Here is a 27,134-nt window from a genome sequence, read left to right on the forward strand (position 1 = left end):
TATAGAGAGAGAGAGAGAGAGAGAGAGAGAGAGAGAGGAGAGATGCACGTATAGGACGGTACATAAAAATAGGGCGGAGTTGATCAGGCACTACAGCATGGAAAAAGAGTGGAAAGCTAGCCATCTAACGCGAGTCGACGAGTTACCATTTGCTCGAGTAGTTATTAAATCTCTATTTCTTTTTAGTAATGAGGATTCCAGCGATCAGCAACCGCAGGAAAGAGATAACGGAAAAAATGTTACGCGAAGTAAACGGCCAGATGGGTGGGGACAGACAGCTATGCATCGGAACGGTGCATGAACGCGCTTATGGAACTACGTAGGTTCAACGATAGAGAAGTCACGAAAGAACAGCAGTAACAGATCGCAACTATACAAGTTAAAAACTTGCGCCGAGACCAGCAAGTTTTTATGCTCACAGCGACGATAAGGGAAGACCAGGACATATATATGTATATATTGGTCGATATTTTATTATGCATAAGTATGTTCTATATGTAAGAAAGTTGACTATCAATGATAGTTTTTGGGTCCCTACGAGTCGTTGGTAAATTTTAAAATGATGTTGTTGGAGAGGAAGTTAGCTAATAAAACTAACTTTAATTAACAAATTTCAAAGTGCGTGTCGTACCATGTAGCAGGCTGTAACCATAAAGAGCTGTCATGAACAATGCCCGTTATAATGCTTTGCTTTAGAGTGCAGAAAATGGTAAGTGAACACATCCAGATAACTATAGATGGTAGTGTATTTGTTTTGAAGGAGGCGCGGATACGAAACAACGGTATAAATTCTCAACGTCTTGTAAGAAGCCGTGAGCAACACAGTTACGCGCACGAACAACAACAACAGTAAACAATGAAACGGTTTAATGCCTTTGTCAAGCATTCCGAAACAGAGCACAAGATTGTTCAACTTACGTGTATCATAATATAAATTCGAAAAGGACGTCACGTTGCGGAAAAATATTTAAGTTAAGGATGCCACTGCTACCGATGCTGCTGCATTTAGTAATGATTGGTGGCAAATTACCCCTGCCACTCGAGTAGACTTCCATAGAGCCCTATCTTTACTGAGCAAAGCTCGAGTAGATATCGGAGAACATCCATCGATATAAAACCCGATGTAAGCGAGCACGCGACAACAAATTGTTCCTCTCCGCCAGAAATGACAAGGTACTATACGAACCCAGAATCAATGTGGCTACCTCGCAACTTTGTCCTGTTTCCACTGTTTGTTTACATCGAAGCGTAGTCATCTTACAAACTCATGTCTAACATTTTAATTTGTGATTGGAAAATAAATGAGACTAACACAATTATGTGAAGGTCAAACAAAAGCTAGGCCAAGGGTGCAAAGGCTTTAATTACATTAGTAATTAACAGAAGTCAACTTTCATAAAGGACCTCCAAACTGTAAGATTACGGATCCTATCGATTCTACCACACCAATCCAATCTTTTATGGATCACATCAAAACACAGCAGATCATTCGGCTATTGATTGGCATCTACAAAACGACTTCCATAAGCCCATATTACGTATTGCTATCTTGGAAAAATAGGAAATGCACTGTTGTACCTTTCGCGACGTTCATCATTCATAACGGGTTATGTGTTACGCATAATAGCCAGCACTAGTACTTTTGACAATTAACGTACGCAGAAATACTTCGTGCTAAAGTTCGCCCCAACGCATGCACGCCGTGCAGCCGTACTATGTGTACCTTTATACTAGAATTAACATGAAATTAAAGCCTTGTACCTTAATCATTGTACACTGTTTGCAGATTTCCATACGACTCCAGATTTACAGAGCTCCTAGAATGAATAGGGTTCAAAACTTAGGACGAATTGTATTACAGAGTGAGATATGAGATCCTATTCATTTTAAAAGCGGACTTTACCAATTTAACAGGCTGGACAATACTCTGACGTGATGTTCCCAACAAACGCAATAGACAATGGTCATAATATGTATATAGTCGATATTGTGTGTATATGTGTGACCTACACCTGAATTTATTATCGCTTGCATTACAACACGATTTTTTTATCACTATAGTTGTTATTCACCATGACCAGTTCGATCGTTTTTATATGATATGCTTACTCCATCTCCTTTCTATACTTCTATATATATATATATGTGAACAAAGTTCAGATTATTATAATAGATAAAAATGAAACCGTTTCGGAGTATTAAGACGTATGTACGCACGCAAGCATAAGTTCGCGCTTAAGTCATGTCTAAAACTACTGTTTCTTTTCGACTAAACGTTTAACAGATACACACGCGCACCAGGTTGTCCTTTTTTCAGGCCACCCACGAATATCGAGATGGCGCTGATCTTACTTGGTCCGCAGGTTGAACCGAAAGCCTTCTTCTGTTCGTTTTTTGTTATTCTCTACTGTCTGGAAATGGTTCCAACAGAGTTGTCCGGGCGCCTTGACGATTGGCCCTAGCCTTATATGGTTTCCTGCAGGCAAGATTTGTCTTTCCTTTTTCTCCATTGTCCTGGAGTCCTGTATGAGCTATGCTAGCCTCTGCGGATTCTCGAGAAAACTTCGTACACACTATGCCGTATGCATTGGCGCTACTAGTAGTACACACTCCAAAGGTCCCACTTAAATCTCTAGTTGTAATCATAGTTTTCCGTTTTTTAGTTGAACGCTTCGATTTGAATGGCTATGCAAAGATGAATGCAATCAACAATCACACTCTTTCTAAATTACCTTAACTGATCAATTGGCAGTTATTAAATATGTTTACCAAAAATTAAGTTAAGTTGTACATAACAAGTACAATTTCCATGAGACTACTGCTATTGCCGTCATATCTTAGAAAACCAGTTAACGGGTCATACGAATCACCATGGCAAGTAACGCAATGAAGGTGTGTAATGTTTTGAGCTCCAAATATATGCTTGAAGATCATCAAATACCGGATTTCTCGTTCGTTTCGCTAGTAATTTACTAATCCATTCTCAAGTATATTCATCTACTATAGCCTATTTCATTGGCGAATGAAGTGTCAGGAAAAATGAAGAATCTAACAAAGACGATACACACTACGTCAGAATACGTATCATTTTTATGAAATTATCGGAATGAACAACACCAACGCAACGTCAATGTGCGCGAATCGAGCCAGTTGGCAAAACGATTCGTGAAGGATGCTCAATATTTGCGCGTCCCTGACAGTTGCTAGGCCTCCAGAGGAACCTCATTACATCCCCCTGTCTGTTAGCATTCTTTTATTATTGCAACGGCATCCCACAATTCACGCTACCCCTCTCTCTAAAGCAACTAATATAAAATCGACCAGTGTCCCCTAAAAAGTGCTGCTGAATAATACTCATTCCGTTTGTACGTTTGCGTATGCGTACGAGCGCCGGTATATATTTGGTACTGTATCTCTTGTGTACTTGGCCTTCTGCCATTTCATTATCATCATTAGCCCTCAGCTATCAGGACCCGAGGTTTGACTAGCCGTTTGGTTTCCCGAATTGCTTTGTTGGTAGATAGAGTCCCCTGTTCGAATCAATCAATACAATCTTCCGAGGAGGAAACGACGACAGAACGAGGAACGCGAGCGCTTATGTAGAAAAGAGAGAAACCGATGGCAATGAATAGTGTGACGCACAGATGCACGCTTATATAGAGCGTAACACAAGCATTGGACTATCAGAGATACGGAGAAACCAACGTGGAAAGAAATCATTAAGCATTTAACCATTTGTTACCGTTTCCGGCGTTTAGGTACACCGCTCGGTGGCTGTGTTATGACGACATGTGAGGGTACCCGCCGTTAGGATCCGCTGACATCAACTGGCTCCATAGCAAACTGAGAGGTTTACGAAATGGACCTTTAAAAATTTTGCAAGTTAGCTCAATTTTAAGGTTTTTATCTGGCATAAATCAACAACAGTATATTTGAACGTAGCTTCAATTAAGTCAAAACATCAACAGAATGCATACCACTTTGAATAAGCAAATTTCACATTTTAAAGGAACTACTGACACTGTATAACTTTATATAATAATTTACGTTAGCACAAGGAATAGTTTCGTTTGAACCGCGTTACAGACATTATTAGGCGACAACAGTGTAATCTATAGCTATCGTATGTTATATTGAGGTGTGTTTACTATCAACAAAAATATAAGTCATAGCTTATAGCTAGCCTATAGTACGTAAATGACCTGCCGCCTATCCTGAAACTAAACAACACCTAATTCATATTATATTCGGAATAATTCTCGTGGCGCATCCCTATGCATCTGCGAAATTATTAGCTGGCATTAAATTGAATTATTGAAAGTTGAAATTTTGATTTAATTGAGTTTCCGAACTTTATTCCCCACAAATTCCTATTTGCATTTGTTGCCCTGCAAAAATTTAACAGTTGCAAAATTTAATTCAGGCTTCGCTTGGCGACACGGCCTTGAAGGCACAGACAGAGTCTTGAATTCACGTCAACTTTTTTCTTATACATAACAGTGTCGGATATCGGAGATCGTCGCACCTCGGCCCATGCAATCACTGGCAATGAAAAGCATCAACTGCAAGTTTTCTTGAACCAAGCCTACTTATCAAAGATAATAAAAATCCAGCTTGTCGATATAAAAATTGTCCGTATACATATATTAATTAATTAATAAATCATCTCTGTAACGTAATCATAGGAAATTACCTTCCAGCGCACCACTAGCAGAAGTTTGGAGATCAAAGGTTGCACGAGGGATAACGAATTAGCTCTGGTGTAAGTATATAGAGCTGACAAATAACCGTTAACTAAGCCTCTGTTGTTGAGAAATAAGTTTGTTCTTAATAATAGTTACCTTCCTCAACGGCTGGCCCTTAACGGAGGGACTGAAGCATAACTCTAACTATAAAGACATCAACCTTTTTTTGAAAATCTCGATATCACCAAGCTCTTTTACAGGGTCATTAGACTTGGTCAACATCCGAGTACTATCTCATTTTGGGCTAATATCGTTTAGGTCGAGCAATTTTACAAGAGCTTTAGCATCGACAAGATAAAGGCGTTGTAGTGCTATGCATGTATATTTGGTCAATTCACTGAAGGGTTAGATGGAACTGAATCCTTACTGAAGACTTTCGCCGTTCTATGGTACGTCCAATGGTAAAATTTCCGACTGTGCTATTGTTTTACGATCCATATTTAAAGAAAAAACAGTCCTTGGCCTCCTACAAGTTTAGCCCTTAAGTTTGTGGCTTTTATGAAAATATATTAACTACATCTATTTAGGTAGAAAGCGTTAAATTATACGATTGCTATGAGTTTTTTAACTCTCATTCCGATAGTTACCGATTGCCCCTAGCGTACGATTTTTTTCTAGCTTTCAATTTGAAAATTCGATTTAAGCGCTGTTATTTCTTTAGATGCAAAACTTTAATCTCAATTTTTCGTTATGCCCGGTTGTATTCTGTTGTAAGCAATGCCAGGCTCGGCACGCCTATGGAAAAGTTTGCCCTATCTTTATTCCGTTTTGTCTTTGCCCGTGTGGCGAGAGCTGATGTACCAGTATGTGGCCGTCAATTGTATATTCGTTTAGTCAGTAGTTCAGCCTATAATTATTTGCGACATGCTTTCACGCCAGTAATAGCTAGTCGGATCTTTAACTACTACATATTGAATAAACACTGTTTTTTGTATGCTGTGGGGGCCATGGAAGGAAACCACGCAGACTTATAATTATGTTAAGTTCAACTTTTAGTTGAGGTTTAGCAGTATAATGTTTTACTAGCGTAAACATAACTTAGTTTTCTAATCAGGCCTAATTATGCCCCACGTCTTACAAGGAATTTCGGGTGACCGGTACGAAGTAGTCTTAGCCCTTGCAAAGGAACGTGCAGATTCTTCAACGAGGCTAAAAGGATTTCATATTAAAAACGTGCGTGGTTGGAGCCAATGTACGTTACAATTTTATTACATTATGAAACTCGCAATCGTAGCTCTATTAGCCGAGTTTTTTTCTAGAGTTTCTGAAGCAATGTTTTAGATAAGCTTAAACGAAATATCAAAGGAAATCGAATGAAATTAGATTTTAGTCCATATTACGTAAGCTAGTATCTACAAATAGCCCTAAGGGACGTACAAAATAAGATGGGTTAACTTGGCGTGATATCTATATATGTATGTAGAAACGACCTAAGCTTAACGTTTTTAACTAAACTTGTCAACTTCCAAGCAGACGCAGTCCAGGCTACGTACAAATAAACGCAATTTTTTTAAATGTAATCTTTTTTTTCTTTTTGTAAAAGCAGGGCCAATATTATTAAAGGTCTGTCTATTGTTGCCACAACATCATGGACGCTCATGTAGATGTAAGTTGGCATCGCGGATTATTCAAATCTCCGATAAGTCCCTAGTTCAAATGCTTTAAATCATTTCATTGTTGAACTGGCTGCCCATTGCATGAGCTTCATTGCAATAACAACTATAAGTAAACAAGCTTTTCCCTCAACACGGCCATGCAATCAATTAATGATTCTAAGTAATAATTTATGACCTCTATAAATCGCTAGACTAAAAGCTTTACCGCAAATCTTCTAGCAACTTCAAAACTTAGTCAGCCTTCTATCAACTGAGTCAAGCCATGTTATGCCCGTTTTCTACTACACGTAGAGCACCCAAAAAATGGTAAAGAAATAAATAAAGTAAATAGAAATGTGTATCCCGCATAAACAGTCCTGCCACTAAGTTCAAGTGGCGTTCACTTGTCTATACGGCTACAGAGATTGAAAATGGATGACCGATGATATCACAACTGTATGCTTAAGAACAATTCAATATCAGCTGATTGTATTCCAAAATCAGTCTTCTTGGGCGGACCGCAACCGAGTCTTTTAACGTAAAAACTGTTCTCAGTTGTTTCTCAGTAATTTTTCCTTGTCAAACACATCTGTCTTTCAGAATGCTACCAATAAGCAGCACTATTCATCTTTCTATTCCGCTAACCCCCCCTTCAAGATGAACCATCGGATTTAAAAGTCGCGATACAATTATTAAGGGAATTCATTCTCAACTTATTTTTCGAGGCCACAGATTAGTCTGTAGAAGTTAATGGCATAGCCCGGCCCAGTGTTAGTTTGAGAAGTAGCAAGCCCGGTTGATTTTGGTCTATAACTGGCGGACTTAGCAGTTAGGTTAGCATGACTACTTAGTAAGATTTGTATGTGAATCCGCATGTTATATAGTTTTATACGAAAATCGCTAGGATAAGCATCCACAAGAATAAAAGTAATGGTCTGAAGCGCTAACACCAAAAAAAAAACTGACCCTTTATGGATGGGTCAGATCCGCCACGTGGAGTTCTCCTATTTCACTCTTATACTTGTACAAACGACGGACAAGCACTTCCGATCGAAGCTAAATTGACGTTTTTGCCCACGCTCGATATATTACTAAGTTGTACTTAATGAACTTATACTTAGTCGATGCTTCTAGAGGAGTAGGTGGAGAGTATACGACATCTGAATAGGACTACTGCAGTTGGGGTACGTAATATTTTGAAAAAGTTGCTCCACAAATTTTCATTGTAAACCTCTGACAGAGTAACTCACCAGTAGCTTAGTCAGCGAAGGAGATGTTAAGTTCCACTAGTTCGACTTATCATTCACCACAAGGGCGATTGGTTCACGTCAATTTTACTTTGAAAAACTTAATATTTACCTTCTTCGCTTTAAAGTTTTAAAGTGTCGCGTCAGGCACTCGTAATGTGCATTTCGCTTGTGCCACTCTCATCCAGAATAGCAATAATGCATTGATTTCTAAGAGTTATAGTACCAACAATGAAGCGAAAAAATAAACTAGATGTTTCGGACACTCGCCAATATACTCGTACCGTACACAGAGTTGGTTAAAAATGTATGTAACTGTTCCACACTATTTGATTTACTTGAGCTTGGTAGAATGGCGACGTAAAAATCCTTCGCTCTGGACAACTCGTAAGAAGATACTGAAGACCGCTTGTCTGTATACTGGTAGTGATCTTGGCTATTACGATTTTAAAGCAAACATAAACAAATCTGATAGACATTAACTGTTGTCTTTGATATTAGTGAGTGTATATCTAACAAGGAGATACTGACTATGCCAAAGCTGTCACATTAACAGGAAATACTTCTTAATGTTGTTAATTATTCATCATTCAGCCAAACCATCCATAGATAACCGCTACAATTTATACCTTTATTAAGTTCGACTGTTCCTTGCACGGCTTGCATAACTGTACAATAATATGGGTATACGAGAATGAAGTCTTATAAGGCTAATGTGCTTATCTCTCTATGTACACTTCATATTTGCATATTTTCAAGCGTCTAATTTATTTGTTGTCGACAGCCCGAATCGTGGGGGTTCTATGAGTCTGTTGAGGAAGTCTGTTTAGTTAGCGCCAAAGATAGTTCTCGTTAGCCGTTCGAAATACATTTTGGTTAACTAACAAGTTCAAACATTAAGGCCATATGTATTCCTTACCGTTGTAATTGCAATCACTTATCAAGCATTTCTAGGGCAAATAGGAAATTCATCTATAGTACTCAGAGAATGTGCGGTCCGCCCACTGGTCATTAAGGAGGATGCAGAGCTGATACAGAAGCACCGATGATGGCGAGCGTAAAGCCGTGTACTGCGTGTATACGCGTGCCTATGGCCGGGATCGAAAGCTTCTGCGAGGCACACAAATAGACTAACTAAGAGTTGGCCCTCCTCATATTGACTGGCCTTCCTTAAACCGGGTTTTATTACCCGAGCTTCCGTCACAGTGGATCCGTTAAGCGAGGCACAGTCTTCACACAAGAATTATCGAGGGACACGTTGTCCTCCTCCATCCAGAAAAGATGAAATCCATAGGAAAATAATGATAATAATATCTAGAATTGTCTATTTGGTCGTCACCCCGATTTGCTTAGTCGCGCATTTTCATTTTTTCATTATTGAAGTATATTTCAACCAGCAAATACTATCTGGAGATGGATCTGAGGAGAAAAGATAACTTACATGCCGCACTGTATCAGCTATCACTGATAATTACGATGAAACAGGATGGTAATGACGTTGGCAGACGAAAGTCCGGCGGTATTTATAGTTCTGTACAACTCAGTAGATTTATTATAAAGCCGGATACCGGCTCCTTATGTATACACAATTGTAGTTATTTGACACTTTGGAAACACTGTGCAATGAAAGGCGCTAGAAGCGACGTGTAAGGCGTTGCCGAATTACGAATATACCGGTTGGGAAATGAAGTGATTGCAGTCGTACCGTCCTCAATTTGTATTTGCCACTATTGCATTAAGAGATCCAGGAATGGTGAACTAGGTGATGATCAGACGGAACCGACGTAAGGCGAGCAGCAGCAGTAGCAGTGCGAGGAATTACAAAAAAGTGCCAATGTTCCTTTGCCTGTTTTTTGTCTATTTTTCCTTTTTCCATTCTTCTATTCCAAAAAGGACACAGCCACTCTGCTTACTTCATGCTGACAGATTCACTCACTCGCACTCCCTCACACTCGCCTCAGTTTCAACTCGTCGCTATTTCCATTTCTGCTTGCTACCCCCGAGCTGGCTCGCCTGTCTGCCTATCGAGGTACTATAGGAGAAGTATTCGAGCAACAGCGACTTGGTTCCGACAGCGTTGCCTTGAATTTTAGCTTCTTTACTTAGCGACTATGACATCTGTTGCCGCCGCCAGCTTCAGTGTGTGCTCAGGCCATACGAGCTGAAACCCCGTGTCCGCCGGTCCGAAAACCGTACATCCAGTTCGGCTGCCGTAGGCTGAGAGCCCGAGCAGCAGTCAGTCGGCCTGTGCCGCCTGCCCAGCTACCAACCACCTTTATGAAAAGGAAGGTTTGCTCTCGCCCGATCGCCTGGCTATTTTGCCGGTCGTTTCCCTACTAATCAAGTCTATACTGACGGCAGTTGTAATAGCGGCACTCCTGTCCCACACTCCTCTCATGGAGTGTCCTCTCGCGGTCGTCGCTAGTAGACGACGATCCTCTTGGAGCCCGTATAGGACGCGTAGCTCTTGAAGCGCATAACGACGACGACGACCATCACAATCACTACCAATCTGTGCTACAGTAGCAGCAGCGGAACTAGCAGCCGCTAGAGCGCACTCCCTCCTCTCTAATCTTGGTGAGAGAGGAGCCGAGCAAACAATACAGTCAGTCTGCAAGCAAGCTCTTGGCCTCGTCGTCATCGCCGTGCGCGCGCGCGCACTGAAGCACTGGGAGAGGGGCCCGGCAGGGAAAGGGACAACCGAGGATGGCTCACACTCATCCTTTCCCCATATCACACTCTATCGACTGAATCAAATGAATATCATGCAACGTTTGAAACGAACGTAGCTACGAAAACTATACCCTACTCTATTTGCATCTTGAACAAATTATCGATTCATATAGAGAAGATAGCACTATACCAGTTGACAAATTCAGTTCTTTGCGTTTAGAGCCGTTGTTGGCCGATGCGTTGTGCGCGACTTTGTCATGGTAAGGGAAATTTAACTGACTTGCTTAACTCAACATATATAATATAGAAGCTGATACGATACGATCGTCTATTTCCGACGTACCAGCTCGACCCAACTGTTTGCGCTAAGTCAAAGTTGCCGATGCGGAGAAACGGTTATTTGCAAGAATCACGGAAAACACCGTCGCCAACTTGAATTGGAGAATTGGGCTCACCAAATGTGTTTCTTTGCTTTCTGAAACTTTTTTGCGCCATCTTGTGCGCGCGACCGAGTGTGCATTTAGTGTGCGAAGTTCACACCTAAATGCTAAATGAGAACCTAACAGCTTCATTTTTCAACTATAGCAACCGTTCATACTCTGGCACGATACTACCCCGCACGCCCTACACGAAGATCTTGACGTTCGGTCTTATACGGTTCAATCGATCGACGAGTTCAAGGTGACAAAGCGCGCGAACTCAGGTACGTTTGCTGCATAGACCGCAAGGCAGCTGCAACGTTATTGCAATATCATAACGTGAGCCATGTTCTCATGCGAGGTGCACTCCTATCTGAGTGAAGTTGTGAGCAAAGCAGGCTGCCGATGACGGACATACCGAAACTCTAATGCCATTGACGATTAATCGCTTTATAAAGCTAAAAGTCCTGTGCGAACTCTGGGCAGGCCATATTATTGGACTTATGTTTTTTGTTTAACTTCTAGTACTTCTCATTGCAGAGATACGTTAAAAGAATGTCTGTGGCCAAAACTGGTTGAGTTTGACTCAGACAATATGTAATTTCAATAAGAAAGCATCAGCTGCAATTGTGACTAGGAATGCTGACTTTACTTCATGAAAAGCTTAGCGTTTAATAGACAAATTTACAAATAGTGCACCAAATGATGTCTCATTTCCTGTAAGGATTTTTAAAAAAACAAAGTCAACGGACTAAGTCTTGGAAACGGAAAAGCTAAAAGAGCGTATCTGATAAGATATTTTGACAATTACGCGTCATCTACATAAATACGTTATTAGAAGTTATAAAGAGGTACACGGGTAACCATTTGAAATAAATGGTAATTTCTTATATTTCACGCTAGTATATTGAATAAATGTATCGAATAGGCAATAATTGAGGAGTATTGGTTACAAAGGTACAATATCGAATTGAATTTTTAGATTTGTAAGTGGAGTACATTTTATTCAGTAAGAAGTGTACTGCTTACATATGCCGAATTTAACCAAATAGGACGTTGGCCCCATTTTTTTTTGCATGCGATTGTTCATAATTAATTTCCGATTCTGCTTTTCTTCCAGGAAGGAGTCCATACCGGTGTTATGATAATATTTCCAGTATCTCAATCCACCGACGCTATTGGAGTCGCGGCATGAATCAAGATTACAAAATGTTGGACAACCGGCGGCATCACAGCTTGACACAAGCAAACCAGGAGTTTGCATGACTTATTTCAGATTCTTTTTGGAGAACCTGTCTGTAGCATAGGTTCTCCTCTATTTTGAAAGTCCGGAGTAGGTTTTTCAGATAGGTTAGCTTTAAAAAATTAGTGCAAATTAATCGTGTATTTTCGATAGGAGATGTCAGGGCTAAAATCAGGTTTAAATTCGTGCCGTACTTTTAGCAAAATATGCTATAGTATGCACCAATCAATTCTGCGTATTTTATTCAGGATTAAGCAAATTTCGTTGTAATAAAATTCCTTTGAGAGGAGGTCGCTTTTTTTGTAGGAAGTGTGTTTAGAAATACGACAAAATATAGCACCGTCACATGGCAGATTCCCCAAATGTGAACCAGTTAAGTCAGAGTGGTCATCCTTATCCTATCGATGCACAACAAATTTTGTTACAAGTAAACCAGATATGCGAAAGTTACGTAAATTTTGAAATATCCTAGAAAATACATTATTGATTTGGGTTTAGTTAATGTCTAGGCATGTAATGGGTCTGTCTAACTATGATAGCTTCCGACGTGCACGTTAGTGTCTCAAAGAGAGCGCAAGGAACCTGTGTGTCCAAATGGTTAAAGGAGAAAGCCTGAACTAGGAAGTATAACTGTATGTAGGAAGTATAAGCTGATCAGTCTGGTTGGTTTAAAACAAGTCAACCTACGAAACCTCTATATTTCGAATTTATCATTTTGCCTCTCATCACCATCAGATAGGTAGATCCCTGCATGAAACGAAATCTAGCTATACCCGGATTCGCATCTAGACCACAATGTGTCGCTAAGATTAGCAGGCCTACATAACCTAAGCCGAAGCTAGCCTTTTCAGGATGAATCGACTACAGAGAACTCGTCAAAGGCTTGCAGCAGTCACAAAATTATGTTGTTAAACAATGCATATTGTTATTATGGCTAGGTGCCAGAAGACAAAGTATGCAAGAAAAAGCGGCGTTTGATGTTCCTACTGGAATCTGTTTCGCAGAAGCTAGAAAAAATGCATAAAGCTAACATTTCAATTTACGCAGCTGCAAAGCTTCAAATGTAGTGAGGTTTAGGAAACTAGGAGTCAATGTTCGAAACGCTTGTGCAGGACATTAATTTTATAGTTAGCATAAAAAAACTATGAGTGCTTACCTGCAAGTGGCATGGTGACATCATCCTTTGTCATCCAGTTCTCGGAGCTCGTTTCCACAAAACTAGATACACACCAAATGCCGTTTAACGCTGTCCTATTTCAATAGGTCTAGACTGAAAATAGATTGAAATCAATAGGTCGAATTGAAACCCGCATAGTTCGAAGCCGAATTTTGAACCCAAACATGCTCCAGTTGTTCAATCACCCCGTCGCCTTGTTTTCCTTAGCCGACTGGTGTTAACTTGTTGTCATGATATATTTCTCTCGATATGGAGTTCTAATTACCTATTTAATACATCCAGGTCATTGTGTTCTGTTGCTGTGTTATCTCGTCAACCTGTCATAGTCGTTTTTTTTCACGTTGTGTTAGATATTCTGTTAGCTCGGTTCGATTATTTATGCTTCACTAACTCAGATACTCCAATATTATTTTCTAGTTAGGGTGATGTCTTATAATAACAAGAATTCTATTCACCTTTGTTAATGATCTCGTAGTTTCAACACCATTGTGATTTCTTAGGCGCTCGTGATGATTCTGCTATCTCAAAGTTAAATTTAATTTGTCCTTTAAAAATATTATGTGAACATAAGGCCGCTTGAGACACAACTTAAACAAGCAATAGGAAAATGCCGATATTTCCTCACAAAATACGCGATGTTCCACTATATGACAGAAGACAAGCATAATTAGTTTTTCTACCTACTATGTAGGGTTCGAAAACCTAAGCCACTATTATATACTTACGTACTTCACAAATGTCCAACCTCTAATGAGAGACTTGGTATACCTCTAATGAGAAAAGTATTTTCTCCAGTTTAAAGTACTCTATGAAAAAGCTTTTCATCTCTTTTCCAGATACATCGCTGTATTCTGGAGGCTTTTTTTGCCTCAAAAAATGCATTTGAGGTTTTGGTTCGGATGGTCGGCGCGTAGATGCAAACGATAACTCATTATTGAGTGCAGGAGAAGATGTTTAATTCTACACAGCTGTATCAGGTAGTCAGGTATTCGGGCAGTTGGACCCGACATCTAATACCAGATGTCAGGAAATGGATTCGCGGCAGTCATGGAGAGCTAACATATCATTCCTGCCAAGTCTTGTCGGGTCATGGACAGTTCCAGACATATATGACAAAGATCGGCAAAACGCAAGTGGACATTTGTGTGCTCTGCGTGTCGGGCATGAAGGACGGAGTAGAACATACTCTTCTTCACTGCAAGGCACTTAAAGCGGTCAGAGACAAGCAGGTACACAGAGAAGTAGCAACAAAGGGCAGTACTAGGGAGATGGTGGATATGATAACAAAAGACAGGACGAACTGGGCCAAAGTTACGGCTTTCTTTGACGATATTATGAAAACAAAAGAACAACTAGAAAGGATGAGACGTAAGAGAATAGAGAAGAAAAAAAAAGGTAGTCAGGTATTAAGGTGCTAGATTTGTTCCGTAATTGGTATTGGTGCCCTTTATATACGCGAGATATGACGCATAAAACATGTGAGTCTTCCTTTTTGCGACCAATACAAACATTGGACTTGTGTGTTTAAATAAAAGTCTATTGAAGGTTTCTAACTGTTTCCATCCTTCTTAGCCACCCCCATGTTGGAAGTTTCTTTAAATGGTATGCAACAATTGCTAATCATGAGGCCTATAAAAGTGTGTGTGTGTGTGATTATTGAAGAATTTAAATATGAAATTTGTTTTCTCTAATATTTACTAGAGACTATACAGCAAGAATTTCATTGTAATAATCAGCACGGGAATTAGAGGTAGACGAGAAAGATGATTCAAAATGAATACTTCTCTCTACTGCACCGACTTCTATTATCAGTGTGGTGCGAAGTCAATCGAAATTAAAATGAATTATATCGGCATACTAAGGACAACTTCAGTGTATTAGTAAATAAAAATTCTTACTGATCTATGAAACAGGTACACTGGTTTTATTTGTAAGTATTCCTCAAACTTAAAATTCGTTTTTACATTGCTATATCAATTAACAGCTAAAACCTGTTTTGGTAGCATGTTCTGTTTTCGAGACTGACCTGGGTTCGCGGTCGTTTCTATCAGTTTCATAAGCTGTCATGCAGCATTTGGCATTACTCACAGAAGCCGGCTCATAACAGGGTGACGTGTCCACTTTCAAGCTTCGAATACTAACAATAGATTATTATAAGCAACCGATCATTTCACACTTTTTCACTACTCTTAACATCCATCTTGTATAAGTGCTATGCAATTTTTGAAGTTAAATACTCCTTGTTCCCAGTATGTTTAGTATAAATATAACCTAGATTGGTTCCCCTACTAAAATTCTCAATGGACTTCCAATAAATCAACGGCGTATATTTGGAAAGACACTGTTGTACAGTAAGATGTACATATTTCGTCAGTTATACTTGACCCGTTTCTGAGCACTATATACAGTAGTGTAATGACGATTTTGGATGAGCCCGTGGAGAGAAAGCGTAATTTATCCGAAGCGAAATACCTGCCTTATTTTTAATAAAAAATCTTGCTTTACCTCAAAAGTTGTGCAGGGCCTGATGGTTAGTAAGGACTGGTCTGTTTTCATCAATGAAAATCCAGTGACAACATTTTGTTTTAAGCAGTGGCCAATAGAAGTGGATGGAAGTAAAATTATAATAAACGCTAGGTCGTCACATGAACAAGTTAACCTCATTACATGGATTAGATGTTGATTATTAGATTATATAGTAGTGTAATAATTTGTTCGTCTCACATAAGATATATTACACAACACAGCACTCCAACAACTCCGTTGCCTGATAGAAACCATGTGACAATCTATAGATACTCAGTATAAGATCGGACCATTCATTCCGAATGTATTGATTAACGGCATTTGCAAACCAGTCAAGACAGAGGCATCACTCTATCATTAGCGACATTGTGGTTGCTTTAAAAAATGACGCTCTTCATTTTACAATTAATTACAAGCTCCCCCTCACAATTGAAGAAATACTGAAAATTGAATAGACATTAAACAATACAGTTGTACAGCCATAGTTTCTTTCCTTCCTAAACGCAATTACCCCAACGGCGATCTAAATCATGTGAAATGCGAACATGTTCAGAATGCTTTTATGTTGAAATAGCCAAAGTACAACTTGTTTTATTCCCTTCATGAGGTCTGAATCAATGCGCAATGTTGTTTCACCGAATAACGCCTGGAAAAGCTGCCGCACTGTATCTCTAGCATGAATTGCTGCGAACTGTATGTCAACAAAGCGTTACAGAATGGAACCGAAATGGCCACAGTTGATTGGATAGAATCCTATGCAATGCAACAATTAATGAACTATCTCCACTTAAATCTAATCTTCCCAGAATCTATCTAATCTGCGTAGTACTGCCATCCACCTACTGCTCTGCCGGATGAGCAAAGCTGAGTCAAATTTAATTTAGGTAATCAACGGCAATTTGCGAAAGCACAGTCTAAAACGATCGCATCTATAAGTAGACATTGTGCCACTGACACGATGGACTCCAACGTATAGATAGCAATAGACACCAACGCGATAGAAATCGGTTCGACGCTGCTCTTCTCGAGCGTCATAGAGTAATGCCTCTGCGAATTCTGAGGTATGTACAAAGAACATTTCAAAATATTTCTAAAAGGAGCAAAGCAGAGCACTCTGAATAAGGTTATATTACAATTGACGCCCTATATCCGTCTTTAAAGCTATTGGCGCCAATGGGACCGGCAGTGGGGGGCGCCAGCGGTAACGGGTGATCCCTTTGGTGGGGGCGGAAGCAGGAGCACAGGTTGACGTATTGAAGGAGCTCGAGTCAGCCCCTCAGCACTATGGTCGTCATCATCTTCGTCATCGCCTTGTTGAATTAAGCTAGTGTTAGTTATAGTAGCAGTGGTAGCAGGGATAACGGACACTGGCTTCGTACCTCGATCGACGTCGAGCTTAATAATGACTGGCCGCTTTGTGAGCCGCGTCACCGTCGGTGCATACGTTACAGCTGTTGAAATGGCAATGCCCCTATCAGCCCCTGAAACAGCTGTTGCATTTCGTGCAGAAACGGTAGCGGCAACAGAACCGTTAGCCAGTGGTGGGGTGATATAAACCTGCTTCTGCTGCTGTTCTTGAAACTGTTGTTCTGTTACTAATCCAATAGGATTTATTCTATCCACATCCGTGGTTGAAGCAACGACATTATTAAGTGCTGAAGCCGAATCCGTTTCGTTGTGATCCGGATCCTGCTCAGTAATGACGACAATGTGGTCCTCAGTTGTGACTCCAGCGACGAAGGATTCCGCCTCTACCTAAATACGAAGTAGAAGCCGATACATAGATTAGAACGCACTGCGTAGCTTATTTAACATTATCGGCTGAAGCTTTGTCGTAATTCCTATGAATGAGCGAAAAAAAGTGATAGTAAAAACTAACACTCACCTATATAGAAGTTTTCCTAATAATTTGTTCTTTTTTTAATCATGAAGCTAAATCCTTAGGAATATTTACTTTGCAAACTGGAAAATATGCTCTAATTTAAGCGTACCTAACTGGCCCATTTGAGTAAAAAATATACTAATGAATGATAGATTGAAACAAATTTTTTTGCAATTAATTCAGTCTTAACATTATAATTTGACTCAATTAAATTCGAAGACAGGCTCCATTGGTGCAAAGATGAGCGTCAAATTTCAGTAGAAATATTTTTGCCTAATGGGAAGCGTTTAATTATCTGTGCAATTTCATAGGAATGTAGTAAACCTTTTGGACTTTACATCCAGCCCTGTCGTTAAGTGTTGCTTCAGGTAGTTGGGTTCCGCAATGCAACGAAGTACGCTTATGGTTAGTTTCGAATCTAGGCCGTCTTACGTGTCTAAGTTTAGTAATCAAGCGTAATAGAGGTAACAGTGATGTTATAACACTGAATGAGCATCTATAGTGCAGTAGATTAGGCTCACCTCTTGTAAGTGCCTGATCGCTGTATTGGTTTCGCTATTGTGTGTAACTGTCGTCATCGTAGACCCAGAAACAGAATTCGCAGGTGTAAATGACGGATTCGATGAAACAGTCGACTCTGTACGGCGCTGTAGTCGCGGCTCCCCGGGAGGGTTCGCCATAGTCGCAGACGTAGCGCCACGTTTACGTTTAGTTTGATGGCCTGGAATGTCCACAATAGTGACTATCGTTTAATACAGTGCCATTACTGTAGATAATAAAGCAGGGTTGTACTTTCTTTAAATGAAATGAGTGTTGTACAGTAAGACTGAGACAATAATTACTGGCTCAAAACAACTGAATCACAATCGGCGCGTTTTACCTATACAGGTTAAAGACTTATTCCTGCTCAGTCTTTTTATTGTTCAAGAGCACCATTGGTGTTATATGGAGGTCTTCCGAATTCCTTAAAATTGTTAGATAAATACGATCTCGATTTTTCTGGTGAGTTTTTAAAAAAGTAACCATTTTTGTTTATTGCTTAACTTTCCCATTTTTTTTTGTCCATTATTAAATGTGATTTATCTTTTTTCTGCTATATTGTTCACGAGGCTGTCTCCAAATTTTCTATTAGAATCACAAAGTTTTACTTGGAGTTTGGGCTCCTAATTTTTCATTTTCACAGAAATTTAATAGGAATGTAACAAACATTTTGATTATTAATGGCATTTTTGACTTCGCGAACACACAGCACTTTATTTTAAAGCAGCTTTTGTAAACAGGTAAATTTATAAAAATTATTAAAAAAATAAAGATAGTCTGAACTTATCAATATTGTTTTACGATCCAAACAAAACTACAACTACAGGCTAGCAGAGCAAAGAGAGGGAGCTGATATATTGATAATTAGTAAATTAAATCAGGCACAAAATAAAGTCAAGTAATATACAAAAGCATCCATTATATTTTTGACACCTTAGTACTGACCGTTATATTTTCCATCATGAACAATGAGATGTTGTTTAAGGTTAGAGTTAGTGGTAAATCTTTTTTCACAGATGAAACACTCGAAGAGCTTAATTCCAAGATGGGTGACCTTGTGACTCTTCAAATTCCCTTTCGTCGAGCAGACTTTCCCACACTCCTCACATGGCCACGACTGTAACCATTGTTTAAACAAAGTTGGTTTTATAAATATTGATACTGTACATATGAACGCAGCCCAAGTAAGACCCATCATTTTAAAGGCAATATGCTCTAAAAACTATAAATGGAACGAAGCATGTCAAGTCAAGCTAAATATTAATATAAAATAATATTTGAGCTTCCTTAAAAGTAAAAGCAAATTGGGATCATTTTATTACTAGCAACAGTTAGCATCCTATAATGTTAGCCATATATCACATCGAAATTAATTCAACAGTTAGACTACAAGTCATTTTCCCGACTTAGAGCGTGCGTTTGTAATAAAATAAGAATGAATATTAAGGTACAAAAAATATCACAAACGTCTTGTAGAAATAATGTACTTCTCTACATAACGTTTCTAGTTGTTATCTATGAGTAAGTCTAAATAAAGGAAAGATTTTGCGAGCATAGTGTAAAAACGAGAGTAAGAAAGGATACTCGAAGATGAGTTAAATTTATACCTCGGGTGGCTCGGTGCCTGGCTCGTGCTTGACGTTTGGACAGGTCCTTTTCTGATGTCTTCGAAGATTGGTAATTAGTGAGAACGTTTTGTTGCAAAACGTACATAAATAGCGACGTACGTAGTCTTTTGGGTGAATGGTGCGTTTGTGCTGCGCAAGATTTGACGAGTTTGAGTAGACCTAAAGGATAGAGTACAAAAATTTAAACAAAAAATATACTAATCTAGTAACGAAATTAACATATATTCAATATTCTTCTGACCTGCATATTTTTTGTATACATTTAGTGTATAGGAGATACCTTATTACATATATTGCAAACGTATTGCTGCAAGCAAATGGCAGGTATCAGTGAAAGGCTAACCGCCGATGCGCCATCCACTTCCCATGTTTCTGTGCCATCGGGCTGATTTCGAACCTGGGCATTTATTGCCGATTCTGCAATTATTTCCGCTGCAAACGTGATAAACGAAAATCACCGCATAGCGGAGGTCAGTAAAGTAAAAATGATACGTTGATTTAGCAGTTATCGGATAAATTAAGTGAACATCAATTTTGGTACTTATATTAATTAAGCGCCAATTTAGACTGCTGTTCACTACAAATAAAATTGATGGGATAGAAAAGTACTTATTATAACAGGCACATTTATCACTTACGTGCCTATCGCTGTTGTATGGATGCTGTTTTATAAAAGGATTAAAACAATTCATATTTCAGCCTAATCTTAGAGATCCTTAGAAATGACAGCACCGTCTACGCCTAAATAAGCGAACAAACCACTTTCGTGTTGACTACCCGTACCAGATTAACTAGGGACTAAAAATTTATACGCAGATTGGATATATTTGAACTTTTATAAAATATAGTTCAAATCAATCTAAAAAGACAAACTCTATAACCATAATATCTTCTGTTCTGTCCAGGCGGAAATTCAATGATGACCACAAAATGATTTTAAGCTTTCAAACATAATAGATACTTTATTTAGCTAGTGTACAACCTGTCCCTTTTATACCGAGACTTTATCATTATAGAGTAAAGACAGAGCCCTTAATTTAACGTTTTGTTTCGTAAGAATACACTTTCATACTTTGTTGTATAAACCTCCATATTGTGGCCATCACTGAGATCTCTGCTCGCCCAACCGCCCAGATAATAGTCAACACACTCCATTCTTATCAACGCAATATTTACTACATGGTTACCTTCTCTGCTTAACAATCCGCAAAAATGTAACCCTATTTTTGTACTTAACTGCTTCAATTATTCACTGTACTTCATAATAGATCCGTTGACACAGGGTAGAAAATGCCTGTCATCAATAACTTTACATAGAAGGAAAGTCAGCCTCGAAAATGCACTTTGTCTATACATCGTGTTAATCGTTGATCGCATTCTATAGTAAGCGCCAGTTGCTTCTACTAAAAGAAGTGTAAACGCCTAGTTCATAGTTACTGGGCTAATTTACATTGAAAAAAAAGCTTCGGATTTAAAAGAGACTTTGACGGAACCATACAATATTTCAGAGAAGCAATGATCAAGACAACAAAAAAGAGCTTTACAAAATAGTGAGCTACTTTTGAACAATTGTAGATAGTCCATTCATTAAAATTCTTTCGATTCTTGCTTACAAAACTTCCGTTTCTCCACACCAGTGTTAGTCTCAAGGTGCGATAAAGTATAACGGAGGCAATAATGATTCACATTTGTCACAAGGTTATAACTTTCGTGGTTCCTATTGCACCTTGTCTATTACTCTATGAGCTGCCATAAAGCCTTTGTATGGCATTGGCAAGCTTATATGCCTTAAACTAGCAAAGGCTGTCTAATCGACAGCCTTTGCCGGTCGGAGCCTCACAACAACGGCTGGCCCGCTTTTCCGTTTTCTTTCTGCTGTTTTAACCCCTGTTTCAACTTCCGAAGTTTCTATTGCTGTATATTTCTCTGTACTAATTGGCCTTTCGGTTCCGACTTCATCGTCAACACATTCCACTACTCTGTCGTCTCGTAAGTCCTTCTGACTAGTTTCAGCTGTTTCCTTTTGGGTATTTTCCCTGCCCGAATTGCCACCACCGTAAATGGTACTACAGCTAGGACCTTCGTCAGGGCATTGGGCGCTCTGTTCTGCGCTTGCAGCACTGGATTGCACTCCGACATGGTAGGCTGCTTCTTTATTGTTCACTTCTACTCGGCCAGAGCCATGTCTCGTTCTTTGGCGAAGACTGATTTCATGCGGAGCGTGGCGTTTTTGCTCTTTTTGCCTTTGAACACTGTGTTTCGGGTCGTAATGGCTGCGCGTGTGTGATTTGAGATTGTTTCGTGTGACAAAATCGTTTCCACAAATGGGACAAATGAAGGGCCTTTCGCCAGTGTGCGTTCGTTGGTGATTGGCTAATTTCGTTGCATCGTTGAAACCCCGCCCGCAGCCCGGGTAGACGCAGACGTGTGGTCGCTCACCGGTATGTGTCCGGATGTGTTGTCGAAGATTTGAGTTCGTTGCAAACCGCTTCGGACAATACATACATGGATACGGTCGATCACCTGAAGAAAGATAATCTCTGTCGTGAATAGGACTCTTTTTCATTTGGAGAGATTATTTTCAGCTTGAAGAAGGATAAAGGTTCGAAAAGATTGGGTCGATAGAAGCCTTTTTGTCATTTTTATGAAACACTTTAGCAGTCGAAGGCAGGTACGCTTGCATGTCTACCACTCTTTTGTGCTTTTCCAGCTCCCGCAAAGATATTTTTAGTGCACGGTAACATTAACTCAGTAAATGATAATAAACAGTAAGTTTATTACGTTTTCAATGGCATTAAATACTCTGCTATTTTAGTCGTGAAATCCGAATTAGATACTCTATTATTTCAGTCGTAAAATCCGAATTCTTCAGTTGCTGAATGTAAAGAAGTGCTATACGAATTGTTAGCTGATGTGGGCATTGCACAAATGGTGCCCTTGATCCCAATCCTGATGAAACATTAGTGGTACATTTTTAACCCCGTTTGTGAGATACATAAAATTTATGAAGAAAATAATACTAACTATATTACTACCGAGATCGTAGGATTCCCTATCCTGCATTAAAATGGCCAGCAATATCAACAAATTTATATGCGACAAAAGGTGTAATCAAAAGCGATTAAACAGTTTTCCTGCACAGTTAGATGGAGGCAGAGTCATCGCCTACTTACCGGTGTGTGTACGATAGTGTTGCTTGAGATTAGTGGATGTAGCAAAACCCTTATTGCATTGGTTACACTGGAACGGCCGTTCATTAAAATGGAGCCGTCTATGCTGGTGAAGATTTGAAGATGTCGTAAAACCTTTGTTGCACATGGAACAGATATGTGAACGACGCGCTGCTTCCGTGGATGCACTCCCAGAGCTAGTTGCCGCTCCCGCCCCAGATGCCATGGTCGCCGAAGGTGATGCGACAGGTGAAGTTGAAGAAGTGACCACGGCGTTCGGATGCTCTCGGCGCTGATGCGCCACAAGGCCTGCCTTTGATGGAAACACCTGGATCGCAATACAAAAATGTACGTTCATGTGTTTAACAAGGGAACTGCCTAATTCTTTTTACGTTAATAAGACGAATTTAGTTATAAATAGTTGTGTGAGGAGCTAAGCAATATGGGACCACACAAGCCAAGTTAATAATTGAAATGGTACAAACCGTATTACACAGAGTGCAGCAGAACGTGTGAGCCGTAGTAGGTTGGGCCGAAGGGTCGCCAGTTGAGGGAACTGACCGTGTCAAAACTCGGCCATCAACCGTCTCAGCGTCCACTAACACCACTTGACTTCCTGTCGACAACATAACAGCCCTGAAGGTAAAGTGAGATGAACAAGAATTAACTAATCGCAATTAACTATTAGCAGATAGAAAAATACGTGTACGTGATAATTAATGCTCGATAGTAAAATTTGCGCATCAAAGCAGTCTACTCATTTGAACTCTATTTATAGGTAACTTAATTTCTCGTCACCGGAGTCGTTACAAAGAAAACTTGCGCAAAGCAAAACAGCTGCACGATCTGAAGTAACTTCATTTCAAAGCAGTCAAGTTACCATCAAACACATCCTGAGTGACCTTAAGTTGAAATAGTTAATGATAGTTATGACATCATTATTTTAACCAACCACTGTGGTCAGCATGAGCATAACCGGCAACGGCCGCGTTGTGTCGAAGTAAATTTACATGTATTATGCTTATAGTAGTCCTTTATTATTGGAAGGACTGGACTGGAGCTGAACTTTGTTACTAACCTACACCTCCCTACTAAAATACACCTAGCGTTTGATTGGATTAGGAAATCGGATCTTCTGTATTTTACAATTAATACCCTTCAATGATGTGATGATGTTGTTGGTGCTGCTGATGATCGTCATGCGAAACGACAGCTCCAGCTGTTTCGTCCTCCTGCTGCTGACCTGTCCATTCTTCAAATCCTTCAACTTCGGCCACTTCCTCGGCATTGAAAGCTACCATCTCTGGTACAACTTCTAAAAAATCAATCAAAGGTAACATAAACGTTATTTAACCTATAAAATTTATTATTATGTAGCGCGACCTTCCGAGACTAGAAAGAAAAAGCACCGCGAAAACGATACGTTCTATTTTTACCTGTGACAAGTCTATCTCTTGAAATGTAGTTAAACCCGAGTATCAGTTAATCGTTCAATGATCGTTACATCGCCGATTCGTGAAATTTAAATTGCTATGTACAGACACACGGTATACCTATTCAAAGTCTTTAGCTTTCGCAAAATAAACTGGATTTTTCTTTTGGCGGAAATAAATACCCAAAGTAATGTCGTGTTCTTCCGACTAATATAATTACGTTTTTATTTAACCATACATGCTATGTATTATATGCCGTGCTTACTATTATCGTACTAGCAACAGTAGCTGCCCCTTTTTCACTATTCCACTGAAATATAACCTATGGTATTTTTTACAAACGGGAGACGACCTGCAGTCGGCCTATTATATAGCCTGTCAATTTCTAATAGATATGGCGAGAAAAATACGAATAATTTTAAAATGGACGTACCCCTTCAAAAGCAAAATGGTGTAAATCGAATATGTATGAACAATGTTTAGCATAAGAATACCAGTTCACCAGTACACACGTAGTAGTAATATATCTATTAGAACATTATGGCATTCAATTCTCATAACGTTAAAGTTTTATCATGGTCACCCTCTAAAATCCGATTTGCTTAACAAAAATGTATATTAACCCAAGACGCAAAATTTTAAAAATAATCTACTTCTATTTCTTATAAACACCTCGCTTAAGATTATAGTTTAAGACACGTTCATTTGACTTTTTAATCTTCTATTAAAATTGGTAGTAATTAGTCTTTTGCCAAGTTATTTACTCATGTGTTCTGCTAATAATATACGCATACAATCTGCATACACATGCACATTATATACTATGGAGATAATTTCATTATGGGTGTGAGATAATAATGTACGCTAATCGCATCGTCACATGGTGTTTGATTATCGCGCTCGATACTACGTATCGGCGTGTCTCTTTGTGTATATGTCATGCAGACCTAAGAGTGCAAGTGCGTGTGTGCACATGCTATTAACTGCACCGCCTGTATAACATTTAGATCAGTACAGCACACGAATGGAGCACGGCTGGCATCATGCGTTCGGCGACCGTTGCTAAGCGCTCGACTAGCCAGCCACTCAGTCCCTTAATCGGTCTGTTGCCAACGATGACTGATTCCTGATGAATGATCCCATTGCGCCCAGCATCATGATGATCTCCACCTTATGGACGAGAAACGAGCGCCAGAACGAGCGAGCGATTGCCCACGAGCGATCGGCATTGAAATAAAATAAAGTCTGCGCTGGTTTAGCAGCGGCCATTACAAGCGAATCAATCGTAGTACACGATAATTGCAAGACCGTAGGGGTATTTAATAATCATAATGATGAACAGTCGGTTCGGTTGTCTAATAACAACAAACCTTGATCGACGTCCTCTTCATGGCCCCTTGCAGCGACCACCTCTTGTGGGTCGCCCACGGCGGACTCGTCCACGACTGACGAGGACATTACGTTGAATTTCCTCTTCGGCAATATGAATCGGTTTGAAGTACCGTACGGATGTGAAGGTGTAACAACGACAGTAGCTGATACGAAGATTTGATAGCGCCTTTACACCCCCCCAAAATCCCCGCCCGCCGATGATCAGTTACAAATCACAAATCACCAAAAATCACAGCTCACACACGAACCACCACTACTATCATCACATATAGACACATATACACAACAGCCATAGGGCCATTGCCATAACACAGCGACGGCCAACGGAGAGAATGATTTTTTACTCTTGTTTTCGACGGCGGCGGCGGCGGCGACGGCAGCACCAGCAGCAGAAACACAACGACGATGATTCTGATTATTTTTGTTGTTCATAGCAGCAGCTAGAGCACTGCTGTTCAACCTAGCGACGTTTGGTGATAATATTAAAAATAACGGCTGACAGACCTAACCGAGAGAGAAAATCAGCCCAATCACAATATCGTCTGCTCGTCGTTTTGATTCGTAAACATGGCGGAAAAATAGCTTGGCGGGAAAGTTAGCGCGAACTTTTGAACACGCTCGTACCAGGAGAGAATCAACAGCAATTCTCTTCCGTCAAATTTACGTATGAAATTAAAAGCAGATTTTGCCGTGTCGCTTCTTATTACAGTAAAATATAACTAGTTGAAATAACACCTTCTCCTCGTTCTACGAATAACTATGGCACCAAAGTAAATGCTATGCCTTTGTGGGTGTCGCTATACTGGCGAGCTGATATTTTTATTGGTGAACGAGAAAAAATATTGCATAATAATGCAAGTAGAGGCATAGTGGTCGGCGGTAGAAATATGAAAATGTCTCTTATTTTTCTAAGTCCCCGTGTGTAAAGAGCATAACTAGCATAAGTTATTTTATATACAAAATCATATATTGGCCGTAGCACCGCTTTATATGAAAGTCTCATTTGATGCGCATGATGCAAAACAATGAAGTTAATCAGATGAATAGATGGAACGCACGTCATTATCTGCACAATGTATAGGCGTAGGGAAATTTCGAAATTATACTTGCTACATGGGGGCCGGCAAATTGAGTTAGTTTACAGGATGGCAGTATAAGCATCACTCGATAATTAAGGTGGTTTTTTTCAAACAACATGACAGTCGGCAATTTATTGGCTTGCAAACGAAGGGAATGTTTTGAAAACGTGCCACATCCTCCAAACGTCCGCCTCGATGTTACCGTTCTCAAAGGCAAGAGGGATTCTAATACAAAATGAACTTGTATCTCAGTCTCAGAATATAGATGTTAGTGAAAAATGATTCAGTGGCTCTAACAGTGGAAACTGTAGGTAAACATCTAGTGTTTACTGTTTTTATGGAACAGTATGGTGGCACCTCGCTTTATGGCGCCTAAAGACTTTTT

The 27,134-nt window shown here is 39.7% G+C and overlaps 2 protein-coding genes and 2 long non-coding RNA genes across 13 annotated transcripts in view; 2 read left to right on the plus strand and 2 right to left on the minus strand.

Moving 5' to 3' along the window:
* The window catches only part of LOC147754197 (uncharacterized), a 3,384-nt gene extending 2,766 nt beyond the window's left edge, over positions 1-618 (plus strand). Inside the window, exon 2 of the long non-coding RNA XR_015317879.1 lies at positions 187-618. This is a non-coding gene — a long non-coding RNA (uncharacterized LOC147754197). The remainder of the gene's footprint in view (positions 1-186) is intronic.
* The window catches only part of LOC111253847 (galactosylceramide sulfotransferase-like), a 56,005-nt gene extending 45,887 nt beyond the window's left edge, over positions 1-10,118 (minus strand). For 3 of the 6 annotated variants that reach the window (XM_086975977.1, XM_086975978.1, XM_086975952.1), the window contains exon 1: positions 9,029-10,118. The gene's annotated coding sequence lies outside the window, so the exon portion shown is untranslated. Of the gene's footprint in view, positions 1-8,506 lie in introns of all 6 variants that reach the window. The other 3 variants (XM_086975975.1, XM_086975976.1, XM_086975968.1) reach the window with 2 other exon arrangements.
* Positions 10,119-10,330: 212 nt separating this feature from the next.
* Positions 10,331-13,415, plus strand: LOC111254051 (uncharacterized). The gene is made up of 3 exons (XR_002674909.2): positions 10,331-10,520; positions 10,846-10,963; positions 11,800-13,415. It is a non-coding gene; the product is annotated as an uncharacterized LOC111254051 (long non-coding RNA).
* A 1,585-nt stretch (positions 13,416-15,000) lies between these two features.
* On the minus strand, positions 15,001-26,148 carry LOC111253833 (uncharacterized). Of its 5 annotated transcripts, none has more exons than XM_022813910.2 (11): positions 25,649-26,148; positions 25,226-25,523; positions 24,001-24,160; positions 23,331-23,461; positions 22,849-23,173; positions 22,115-22,198; positions 19,956-20,107; positions 19,655-19,834; positions 18,993-19,164; positions 18,029-18,228; positions 15,001-17,380 (listed from the first exon to the last, which is right to left on the minus strand). In XM_022813910.2, the coding sequence occupies exons 3-11, from the start codon at positions 24,131-24,133 to the stop codon at positions 16,787-16,789; spliced, it is 1,971 nt and encodes a 656-aa protein (XP_022669645.1). In that variant the 5' UTR covers positions 24,134-24,160; positions 25,226-25,523; positions 25,649-26,148; the 3' UTR covers positions 15,001-16,786. The 5 variants fall into 5 exon arrangements, with proteins under 5 accessions (XP_022669645.1, XP_022669642.1, XP_022669640.1 ...); XM_022813907.2 differs by having other exon boundaries at positions 23,331-23,481; positions 25,226-25,448; positions 25,649-26,144; XM_022813905.2 differs by having other exon boundaries at positions 23,331-23,481; positions 25,649-26,144.
* Between the last annotated feature and the right edge of the window lie 986 nt (positions 26,149-27,134).

Source organism: Varroa destructor, unplaced genomic scaffold (genome assembly GCF_002443255.2).
Source record: "Varroa destructor unplaced genomic scaffold, Vdes_3.0 BEIS01000007.1, whole genome shotgun sequence".
Classification (NCBI taxonomy): domain Eukaryota; kingdom Metazoa; phylum Arthropoda; class Arachnida; order Mesostigmata; family Varroidae; genus Varroa; species Varroa destructor.

Coding starts and splice junctions, on each gene's coding strand:
- LOC111253833 (XM_022813904.2), bottom strand. CDS start 25,736: ATGTCCTCGTCAGTCGTGGACGAGTCCGCCGTGGGCGACCCACAAGAG. Junction 18,229..18,992: donor TCATGATGGAAAATATAACG/GTCAGTACTAAG, acceptor TGGACATTCCAG/GCCATCAAACTAAACGTAAA. Junction 17,381..18,028: donor CGATCAGGCACTTACAAGAG/GTGAGCCTAATC, acceptor CTTCGTATTTAG/GTAGAGGCGGAATCCTTCGT.